The sequence below is a fragment of the Heteronotia binoei genome, chromosome 6, assembly GCF_032191835.1.
Source record: "Heteronotia binoei isolate CCM8104 ecotype False Entrance Well chromosome 6, APGP_CSIRO_Hbin_v1, whole genome shotgun sequence".
Lineage (NCBI taxonomy): Eukaryota > Metazoa > Chordata > Lepidosauria > Squamata > Gekkonidae > Heteronotia > Heteronotia binoei.
In genome coordinates, this window is record NC_083228.1 from 36,090,135 (window position 1) to 36,102,185 (window position 12,051).

At 50.2% G+C, this 12,051-nt stretch overlaps 1 protein-coding gene across 2 annotated transcripts in view; it reads left to right on the forward strand.

Annotated features, from left to right (window-relative positions):
- The first annotated feature begins 3,493 nt into the window (after positions 1–3,493).
- PAPSS2 (3'-phosphoadenosine 5'-phosphosulfate synthase 2) overlaps positions 3,494–12,051 on the forward strand; it is a 74,084-nt gene continuing 65,526 nt past the window's right edge. For both annotated transcript variants that reach the window (XM_060241256.1, XM_060241257.1), the window contains exon 1: positions 3,494–3,659. In XM_060241256.1, the coding sequence (XP_060097239.1) occupies positions 3,633–3,659 (27 nt within the window). In that variant the 5' untranslated portion in view covers positions 3,494–3,632. The remainder of the gene's footprint in view (positions 3,660–12,051) is intronic.

A 12,051-nucleotide genomic window follows, 5' to 3' on the forward strand; every position in this document is an offset into this window, starting at 1 on the left:
TATTTAAAAGCACCTCCCAATAGCCAAATCCACTGCTCTGCTATGTAGGGTAGGCAAAAAACACACCCCACCAACTGCCAATCAGCTGGGGAGTAAAAAATTCCTACCCGGCCCCCCAAAAATGAGGCAACCAGCAACCGCTTACATAGCAAACAGGGCAGGCGAGAGGACTGATCTTCTCCGGGACTGAAGCAGGGAGTGGAGGTCTGGCTGTTGCAACGGCCTGGCCCCACCCCCTAAAATACCTGTCCAAACGGGCCGTCTATCCTCTCTTCCCTCTCAGGGGGGCAAAGCCTGCAAACGTAGCCTAGCAGCATTGCTGCAGACTGCAAGCATCAAATTCTCACATGTTCAACCAACTACAGTTGATGAAGCAAACTGCCTTTCTATCTGGCTGTCCTCCAAATGGCACTCCAAACTACTGGATATCACCACATCTGGAGCAGTGGATTCCATTTCATCCATTATGAGCTATGCGAAACAGATCTTTTGTCTGTCTTTAACCCTCTGCTCATCAGTTTCATTAGGTAAGTTAATGTTCCAGTATTCTGGGACAAAGTTTTATTCACTATTTCCATTACCGTGCATAATTTCTTAAAATAGACTTCTATTGTATTCCCTCCTCCCCTCATTTTTTTTCTCTATAGATCTCCAAACTCTTTAGCTTTTTTTCGTGGGAAGAAAGGTTTAACTCTCTAAACGTTGGGGCTTCCTCCTTTCTAAATATTTTCAACTCTATGATATCCATCTTTAGATGAGATGGCCAGAACCGCGCGAAACATTTAAGAGTATATAAGGGTGAATTATTCTCTGAAAGAGCTCTTCTTTGATTCTGAACAATGATAAGCTTACAGTTACAAAATTTAAGGCAGAACTAAAGTAACAGCAATTGCTAAAGAACAAAAAACAGTAGATTGTCCACTCTTCCTTTTCAGACATCCCTGTTGTTATGGAAGGTAATAAATAGGAGGAACTCTGTTTGCTTTTTCAGGAGGTAAGGAGGCTGGTTTAGGTAATAAACTTTGCATTTCTGTAATGAGACCCAACAATTTCTTTAAAAAACATTTGGGTACCTGCCTCCCCAGACCTGGTGATGTTCCTTTTTACAATTAGTCTTTGAACTTTGTCTAATTACCACTACAGTTCATTAGATAGCCTTCCTAAAAGCAGCAGTTCTGTCATGATATCTCTCAAGCTCAGCAAATTTCAGTCTAGCCATTCAACATGAGTTAGTTTAGCAGCAGGGGATTAATTATAATGGTAGTATAATAATGGGTATCTGGTCATCAGTTAATAATTATTAATGAACATTTTGTTTTTTTAGGAACACTGAAGTGACAGGCCAGTAATGATGTAGCCATACTAATATAGGACGAGCTATAATTGATCACAGTGACAATATGATCAATTATAATAATTAGATGCTGTCCACTTATGGCAACCCATTAAGGGATTTTCCAAGGCAAGAGATAAGCAGAAACGGTTTTCCCTGGCCTTCCCCTGCATAGCATCAGTCTTGTCCTTGGTGATCTCCCATCCAAGTACTAACCATGGCCTATCCTCTGACATGCTAAAAATTTGTTCTACAGCAGGGGTGGTCAAACTTGCTTAAGAGCCACTCAGATGTTTGAGAGCTGCATGGCATGAATGCCAGATGTCTGAGAGTTGCAAGACGAAGGAGATATATAGATGATAGATACATGGATGGATGATAGATGGATACCAACTTTAATTTTAAATGGATTTTCCAAGCTGCTTGCTGGCTTAGCTTGGAGAAGTGATTCAAAGAGAGAAATTCCTTCTCCAAGCTGACTGATGGAGCAGTGAGGGCTTTGAGAGCCATGCAATATGTGTGAAAGAGCCACATCTGGCTCCTGAGCCATAGCTTGGCTACCCCTCTTCTATGGCTTCAGACTGACTTGGTTACCCACCTGACTCTTAATTCATACAAAACTGTTTCATAAAAGAACCTCACAACAAGTAAGACATACACAGAATGCACCCATGACACCATACACAGAATGCACCCATGACTTGATCTACTTTCTATGGATCAAGTCACCTATACAGGAAAATTACTTCTTAAATTATGACCAGGTGGCAACCCCTCGTTTCAGCCCTGTAGACAGAAATTGGGGGGGGGGGGGGGGGCAGGGCATAAAAATTTTTTTGGGGGGGCACAAGAATCGGGTGGGGAGAGCTCAAGAGGACCAGCGGTGGCCAGAACCGGGCTGTGGGGAGAGTGGGGGCTGCAAGAGAGCGGCGGGTGAGCTGCGGCAGCCGGAAGAGGGCCGCGAGGAGAGCAGTGGGCGCAAGAAAGGGGTGGGGAGAGCAGCAGCGGCAAGAACGGTGGGGAAAGGAGGGGTCATACAGGTGGAAGGGGGGGGGGTTGGGTGGAGGGGCCGTGCTCCCCCCGTAGTTATGGGCCTGCCTTGTTTCCACCTTCCACTCCCACTAGAAAGTGTCACAAACTGCTGGTCTAGCTAGGCCTTTGCCGTCGTGGAGCAAGCCAGCCCATTCCTACAAACCGGCTCTTGGCGCATCCGGGTTGCTCTTTCCCCCGCGCCCTAGGGAAATCCAAGCTTCTCCCAGCCCCCCACTGCCTCAGCGACCAGTCTGGTGCTTTTGCCGGAGCAACTCCCTCCGCGCCGCAGGTTGCCGGCGATCCCGGGGCTCCTAACACCAATGCCACCGAGGGCATCCTTGCACGTAAGCGCCCACCGGCCAGATTCCTACTCGAGGGCACCGGCTCATGGTTCACACACTACAGCGCCGTCCTCCCCGACTCCCTTTCCTGTAGCAGCCTGGCACGGGCAGCCCTGCCAGCATCTGCCCCACCATCCCCATGGCGCAATCGCCGAGGAGTCATCTGAGCTCAGGCACCCTTTCGCCTACTTGGTTCGGAGCCGTTCCTCAACTGGGCTTCCTGCAGGAAGTTAAGGCCTGGGGGGAAAGCCCCGCTTTTTTCTTTTCTTTTGCAAGAGGCCATACGAAGTCTGAGCCGCAAGGAGAGACGGAACTTCGCCTTCCTCCTGCAGGCCGTTCGGCATACCTTCGAGCCAGGCGGCTGCGGGGCCCGGGGGTGGGGGAGAGGGGGCGAGTGCTCCCCCACAGAGAAAAGAGCGGCGTTTTCTCTGCGAGGGCTTCCTGAGACCAAAGCGCGAGATCTGCGACGCACTTTCAAGCTGAGTTACTCAATCCTGAAGCGCACTCAACAGGCTTAAACCGGAGTAATTGCGTGGCTTCGGTGGCTTTCTGACGCTCTCCCCTCCCGCGCGGTTACCAAGGGGGCAAAAAGGGACATGCGCATCAACCCAATTCCCCCCAATTCACTTATTTTTCTCCCCCCCCCCTCGCCGCTGCCTTTCTGCGCTCTCCCTTTGCTCGGAACTCTTCGCGTCCGTGCAGGAGGAAGCGGCGAGGGGAGGAGTCGGAGGAGGGTTCAGCGGTGTGGGCTGGGGAAGGCGGTCCAGGGAAGTGCTACGTGTCTCCTCAGCCCCCTTTATACCTACCGTCTTTCTCTCTCAGCAGCCAGCTCCGCGGGTGCGAGCCGCTAAGTCTTCTCCTGACCGCCTGTAGCCGAGGGAGAGCCGTCACTACCGGGGTCGCGCCGCGCAGCTCGAGCCAGCAACATGTCCGAGAACAAGAAGCAAAGGATGGTAGGTGGCTGGCTCGCCTCCTCTCCCTCCGCGCGCGCAGAAAGCGGCACCTCCTTGCCCAGCTGCCCGGTTGCGCGCGCGCTTACTCTGGCCCCTCGTAGGCTGTCTCCTGATTGGCTGCCACTGCGCACCCCATCTGAAGGATGCGGTCCTGCCCCGCAGGAGTCGAGGGGGGTTTAACATACCCAGTAATGATATTTCGGTTTGGGCTGAAGTCTTTCTCTATGGCTGCGCTGCGATCTCCCACACACGGAATAATGCGCTTTCAATGCACTTTCCAACTAGATTTTACTGTGTGAATTGGCAAAATCTAGTTGGAAAGTGGGTTGAAAGTGCATTATTTGCTGTGTGTGCGCCTACGTGTCTCTCCCTCTCCCACCCTGCCAGGAGTGGAGATAGAAGCGATTTTGAGGGCTGTGGTAGCTGTACTGGTAGTTTAATCAATGGAACCAGGCTGCAGTCCAATGCAAATAGGGACTGGGAAGAGATGTGCTTTCATACATGATGATTGCTGCTGGAAATGTCGGTATTACACAAGTCAAAGAAAGGGCCAGATTTTCTGCATGTGTGTAGATGTACACACATATCTAATAGCAAGCTACATGTTATATTATAGTATGGTAGGTAAGTAATACGGTATATATTACTGCTGGAAACACTGGTACAGCTGTCATATGGTCCTGTGTATTCAGGGAGCATTACACACAGAGATGCATAGAAGCTTGATACATGCTTGCTTAACTTTGGCTGAATCATGCCTCCAGGATTTCTAAGGTTGCCAAAAGGCCCCTGGGGTGTGTGCTTCGATGGAGGGGGCACCAAGCCACTCTCTACTCTCCCCGTCCTAAGGCCTTCCTATCTGCTTCCATTGAATGTTTTCTCCTCAGCTATCATAGCAAAATTATACACCTCCCCCCTACCACCATGTTCAAGGGCAGTTTGCATGTCAGGCTTAGAGTTGCTAGAGACAAACTAAAAGGGAACTCCGTTGTCCTCGTTATCTTGTTTCTAAGCTGTCCAGTCTGCTAGTGCTGATGAAGACATAACTTGCTCAAATCCACAGATTGTGCAAAAGAAGAGGTAAAGTCTACTCCTCGGGCACTAAATCTCCTGAATCATCTCCTTTGTCATTAATTTACCTCCAGAATGTTCTTGTTTACCTCCTAGATCTCCCCATATTAATTTCCTCCCAAGCCTATTTCCAAAGTGTTGGTTTTCCTAAATTCATTTCCCCTGCAGGAAAACCATCCTCTGGTGGTGGAAACTGCTGTCAGGTTGCAGCCAATTTATGGGAACCCTGTATGGTTTTCAAGGCTACAGACAAACAGAGGTGGTTTACCATTGCCTGCCTCTGTGTAGTGACCTTGGATTTCTTTGGGGGTCTCCTATTCAAATGCTACCCAGGGCTGGCCCTGCTTTGGTTCTGAGATCTAACAAGATCGGGCTAGCTTGGGCCATCCAGGTCAGATTCCCCCATTAATTCTCCCTGCTGCTTCCCTTCTCAAAAGAAAGTAAAACTCTAGTTTAATCTCATTTTTCAACCTGTTAATTTTCATCTCCTGTTAAATTTTAACCAAGAACAACCCAAGCCTGTGTATTAGCTTCTGTTCTTTTGCCTGCTTTAGAAAGGCTGGAGAATTGAATAAATTATCTGTTTAAACCAAGGGTGGCCAAACAGTGGCTCTTTCACACATATCATGAGACTCTTTCACACATATCATGTGTGGCTCTTTCACACATATCATGAGACTCTTGAAGCCCCCACCACACTGTCAGCTGGCTTGGAGAAGGTGTTTAAAGTTGCTTTCTTTCCACCACCCCCATCTATTTGCTTTCTTTCCACATTTCTTACCACTCTTCCTTCCTGTCTTGCGGCTCTCAAAATCTGACATTTATTCTATGTGGCTCTTATGTTAAGCAAGTTTGGCCATCCCTGGCTTAAACCAGCTATCATTGCTGGAATAAACCATCTTGTTGCCCCACTCATCTTTATTTGACAATTGTTTTGCTCAGCAATGCAGAAGCCAGTACAGGTGGGTACGCCACTATCATCAGTAGAACAGGTAGGGAGTAAATACTGAACATGCTTTTTTGTTTGTTTGTCTGCCTGTGCTTGTGTTTTCATGACATTTCAAACATCCCACTTTATTTGATTCAGCATTCTAACTTCTTTGATCCATTGCACAAATGTACCTATTGAATTAATGGGGGTGGGGGTGGGATCGCTCTTAAGATAGTGGCTTGGTGTGCTGCGTGCATTGAGAAAGGACTCCACAACTATCACATTTCCTGATTTGGATAAACTGTCCAGGTGATCTGTTCCATCATTCATATGCTACAGAGCATTGTTTAAAATCATTGTGATGCCTTTCAGTATATTAGAAGCCCAGCTCTCCACTCATGGAGGATAAAATGGGGAAGGGGGATGATGCTGTAAGCTACTTTGAGTCCCTGTTGCAAGAGAAAGTGGGTTATAAATGCAGTACAATAAATACAGTTCAGCTCTCTTTCTCCATAAGTGACCTCATTTAGCATGGAAAGAGTACCATGGATTTCTGGCCAGGTTAATGACTGTCATCCAGATTATATAGGTGTGTAGAGAGCAGAGAGCAGAACCAAAGTACAGCAAGTCAGAAGTACTGCTGGAGAAGAAATGATATCAGTAAGAGATACCTACATGTTTCAAGCAAGCAAACCTCTATCATCCCTAAACATATACAAGCACATGCACGGATTGCAAAGAGAAATGTCAGTGTTGCGAAAGACTTACAAATAGTTACACACCAGTTCTCTGTGTGCAATAGGAGCCTTGCCAGATATTGGGGATGTGCCTCTGGTGGTTTGGACTGAAGCTATTAGATTCATTCATGAAAGACAGAGGTATCTCCCATGAGACTGGGCTGATCTTCGACCTTGTACCCAGGAGATCCTGTTGCATTCTTGGGCTCCCTCAGAGAGAGTTCATTGATTTGTAGCATTAGCTCTTTGTTGTTATTGCAGTGTATTGCTCAAGAAGCAGCTAAGAGAAAAAAACTGATGAGAGAGCAAAAGCTTACAAGACCCTCTCTCTCCTCCATTTTCCTATCCAGACCATTTTTTCCCCTGTGTTGGCTGCAGCCTAGAAAATTATCTGATTGTATTTGTTTGCTTTTAAAGGTTCTGCATCATGGTTTGACAAAGTGGCACTTTGAAATTTGTGTCACTTAGGCTGTTTGAGGATTCTCTGTGACTAAAAGCACACACTTTTAGGACACCATAAGAGTGGCTGAGATCAAAAAATTGAAGTGCTCTTGCTCACAAGCAGTTCAAGTGAACGAAATTTGTGACCCAGTTCTGTGCAGGTTTACAGTCAAAATAAATATGATGGTAATCTTTATTAGATTTATATTGTTCAGGGAAGCAGGCCAGAGGGGAAAAGGGGGTTTGAAACTTTTTGGAATCAGTGTCACACTTGAAGAGCAAGTTCTGAAGCAGAACTGGTGGTGGTGGGTATCCTGCAAACCCTAGGAAGCAAGACTTGATAGTCTTGGAATAGCTTCAGATGTCCATTACTTTAACTGATTTCGCACTATTCTTGTTCTGAGGTGGAGAGGCCTTTTGCTACCGGGGCTTCGCTCCATTTTTGCACAAGTTGCCCCGGAGCTGCCATTTGGCATGCCGTTATTCTGCTCATGACCTGAGCTCGATCCTGGCAGAAGTTGGTTTCAGGTAGCCGGCTCAGGTTGACTCAGCCTTCCATCCTTCCAAGGTCAGTAAAATGAGTACCCAGCTTGCTGGGGGGAAAGTGCAGATGACTGGGGAAGGCAATGGCAAACCACCCTGTAAAAAGTCTGCCATGAAAACGTGAAAGCAACGTCACCCCAGAGTTGGAAATGACTGGTGCTTGCACAGGGGACTACCTTTACCTTTACCTTTATTCTGCACCAAGCAGAAACTGTTTGTCAGCGTATCCCACTTGGCGCTTGCTACGGAATCTCCATCTCTTAGCTCCGGGGCAACTTGTGCGAAAACGGAGCAAAGCCCCGGTAGCAAAAGGGCTCTCCACCCTGGAACAAGCATAGTGCGAAATCGGTCTTTTACCGTTTTCGTACACAGCTTACCCCGCAGTCGCAATCCTTTTCCCTCTGCAGTGTCCGGTTGGACTTCCCACCATCTGCGCCGGAGTTACAGGAAGTGCCGCAGCTTCTGCGTAGCAAACATAAACTGGGTTTTAGCGGTTTACGTTTGCTACACAAAAGCCGTGGCACTTCCTGTAACTCCGGCGCAGATGGTGGGAAATCCGACCGGATGCTGCGGAGGGAACAGGATTGTGACTGCGAGGTAAGCTGTGTGTGAAAATGGTAATAGTGTGCGTTTCCAGGCTTAATAGATCTGCTTCAAGAGAAGAGATCTGGGAAACTTGTAGTTCAATTGCCAACATAGGTTAAGTCTTATAAATCTTGCTTATGTTTATCTCTGTAAAGATGCCATTTTTTTCCTGCAGGAGAAGGAATAAAAACTCAGATACATAGAATAACAGAGCATTTAGGTCTACCCCCAATCATATGACTTTGGCTTAAACACAAATAACAGAGGATTTAGTCCCCCCCCCCAAAAAAATGTGACTTTGGCTTAAATGTGAATTGTGTTTGTCAGACATAGGGTGACCATAATGTCTGAAGGCCAGCCAGGGACACCGGGGGGTGGGTGGGTAGGGGTGTGCGCGCGCGAAGCGTGTGCGCGCGCCGCCGGAAACAGGAAGTGACGTCACTTCCGGTGACGTCATGCCACCACCGGAAACAGGAAGTGGCATCACTTCCTGTGACATCATTTCCCCCCCGCGTCACCTGCCGGAAACGGGAAGTGACATCACTTCCTGTGACATCATTTCCCCCAAATGACATCATTTCCCCCAAATGCCACTGCCGGAAACAGGAAGTGACTTCACAGCACTTCCTGTGACGTCCCCAAAAATCCCCCAAATATCACCGCCGGAAACAATTTTGTTCTCAAATCCTGTATATACTTCATCAGTATATGGGATAAGGCACTTTCTCAACTGTGCTGCATAATGCAGCCTATTTATTTTGTCCTGTTGGCTCTGTTGGCTCTATCTGCGCCACCTTCATCACTTTCGGGGTGTGGATCCCCCAGTGGGGTGGTCTCCCGACTCCCTCCGCCGACTGTTTCTGATAGCCCTGCGCCCCCTCTTTCATTTGATATGTGTCCCGTGCGGGTGCCACCCTCCCGCCGGGAGATGCCGCAAAATGAGCCCCCTTGAGGCTTATGGCGGCAGGGCTCGGGGGAAGCGAGCTAGACTGCTGTTCTTTTGAGGGGTTATAGAGTGTTTCGAGCTCGTCCCTGTGGCATCGGTCCCATCGTTGTGGGACCCAGGGGGCCGGCGCAGCGGCACGCCGAAGCAGCCTGTCACTAATAACACCGGTCGAGATGCAGGACAGGAACCTGGAAGTGACCGACAGGCTGCTTCAGCGTGCCGCTGCGCCGGCCCCCTGGGCCCCACAATGATGGGACCGATGCCACAGGGACGGGCTCGAAACACTCTATAACCCCTCAAAAGAACAGCAGTCTAGCTCGCTTCCCCCGAGCCCTGCCGCCATAAGCCTCAAGGGGGCTCATTTTGCGGCATCTCCCGGCGGGAGGGTGGCACCCGCACGGGACACATATCAAATGAAAGAGGGGGCGCAGGGCTATCAGAAACAGTCGGCGGAGGGAGTCGGGAGACCACCCCACTGGGGGATCCACACCCCGAAAGTGATGAAGGTGGCGCAGATAGAGCCAACAGGACAAAATAAATAGGCTGCATTATGCAGCACAGTTGAGAAAGTGCCTTATCCCATATACTGATGAAGTAAATACAGGATCTGAGAACAAAATTGCACTAGAAGACACAAACACAAAGCTCCCTTACACTGAATCAGTGCTTGGGTCCACCAAAGTCAGTATTGTCTACTCCAGTCACAAACACAAAGCTCCCTTACACTGAATCAGTGCTTGGGTCCACCAAAGTCAGTATTGTCACATAAGAGAAGCCCTGTTGGATCAGGCCAGTGGCCCATCCAGTCCAACACTCTGCGTCACATAAGAACATAAGAGAAGCCCTGTTGGATCAGGCCAGTGGCCCATCCAGTCCAACACTCTGCGTCACATAAGAACATAAGAGAAGCCCTGTTGGATCAGGCCAGTGGCCCATCCAGTCCAACACTCTGCGTCACATAAGAACATAAGAGAAGCCCTGTTGGATCAGGCCAGTGGCCCATCCAGTCCAACACTCTGCGTCACATAAGAACATAAGAGAAGCCCTGTTGGATCAGGCCAGTGGCCCATCCAGTCCAACACTCTGCGTCACATAAGAACATAAGAGAAGCCATGTTGGATCAGGCCAGTGGCCCATCCAGTCCAACACTCTGGGTCACATAAGAACATAAGAGAAGCCCTGTTGGATCAGGCCAGTGGCCCATCCAGTCCAACACTCTGGGTCACATAAGAACATAAGAGAAGCCCTGTTGGATCAGGCCAGTGGCCCCTCCAGTCCAACACTCTGCGTCACATAAGAACATAAGGAGGGAGGGAGGGAGGGAGGGAAGGAAGGAAGGGAGAAAGGAAGGAAGGGAGGGAGGGAGGAAGGAAGGAGGGAAGGAAGGAAGGAAGGAGGGAAGGAAGGAAGGAAGAAAGGAAGAAAGGAAGGAGGGAAGGAAGGAAGAAAGGAGGGAGGGAAGGAAGGAAGGAAGGAAGAAAGGAGGGAGGGAAGGAAGGAAGGCCACCCCCTCCCGCCAGCCCCCCCCCCGGCCCCCTTACCTGCGGCTAGTCCGGCGGCGGCGGCGAGTCCAGCAGCGGCGGCGGCGGCGGAGAGGCCTTTCCGACGCCCCCCCCGGGCGGAGGAGAACGGGGGGGGGAATGCTAGAGGCCCGGGAGGGCGTCGGAAAGGCCCGCGGTGGTCGCTGGAGGGCCTCCAGCGACCACCGCGGGCCTTTCCGACGCCCCCCCAGGCGGAGGAGAAGGGGGGGAATGCTAGAGGCCCGGGAGGGCGTCGGAAAGGCCCGCGGTGGTCGCTGGAGGGCCTCCAGCGACCACCGCGGGCCTTTCCGACGGCCCCCCGGGCGGAGGAGAACGGGGGGGGAATGCTAGAGGCCCGGGAGGGCGTCGGAAAGGCCCGCGGGGGTCGCTGGAGGGTCTCCAGCGACCCCCGCGGGCCTTTCCGACGCCCTCCCGGGCAGGGAAGGACGGGGGGGTGGGCGTTCCGAGGCCCGGGAAGCCTCGGGAAGGCCCGCGGGGGTCGCTGGAGGGCCTCCAGCGACCCCCGCGGGTCTTTCCGACGCCCTCCCGGGCGGGGAAGGACGGGGGGTGGGGGTTGCGAGGCCCGGGAAGCCTCGGGAAGGCCCGCGGGGGTCACTGGAGGCCCTCCAGCGACCCCCGCGGGCCTTTCCGACGCCCTCCCGGGCCTCCGCCGCCACCGCCGGGCCCCGTGCGCGGGCGGGGAAAGCGGCGAGGGAGGGAGGGAGCGTCCCTGCGCGTGCGCAGAGCGATCTGCGCACGCGCAGGGTCGCTCCCTCCCTCACTCGCCGCCTTCCCCGCCCGGGCGCGCGGCCCCCGGCTCTCTGGCTGGCTATACCGGGACCTCTTAATGGTCCCGGTATACCCAGCCCGGGAGCCGGGAATTGGGGGCCAGAACCGGGAAAGTCCCGGGAGACCGGGACGGTCTGGCCACCCTAGTCAGACAGCAGTTCTAAATGTCTGGGATAAAATACTTAAATATTATATGCTTTAACAAAGCATATCACTTGCTAGCATTAACCACAGCTGGTTAGACTTAACTGTGCCTCAAAGCAATTTAAGTGTTTGATAGTACCAGAGGGATCATCTCCATCTTATAGGCCATTTGAAAAAGGACAGTTTTAATGTATTTTAATTGTATTTTACTGTATAAATGTATTTATTATAATCATGGTACATTCCATGTCTTGTGAGCCGCCCTGAGCCTGCCTTGGCAGGGAGGGCGGGATATAAATAAAAGTTTATTATTATTATTATTATTATTATTATTATTATTATTATTATTATTATTATTATTATTATTATTATTATTATTATTATCATCATCATCATCATCTCAAGGTGTGTGAGCAGTGTAGCAAGAAGCATGTTAGCAAATACCCTGGTCTATATTGTGTGGCAAAAGGAATACAAGAAGTATGAAGTAGCTGGATCTTAAGTATTGTCTGCAGAGGGGAGCCTGCAGAATGGGATTTTCAGGTCTCCCCATTCTTACTGCAGCCCAGAGAGCCCCTCCAAATTCTGTAGAAACTCTAGGTGGGTTCCCACACCATTATGTGCCACTACTTCAGAAAGAGAGAAATATTTAAACTTCTTAAAAAGTAAAATATCTGAAGTATTT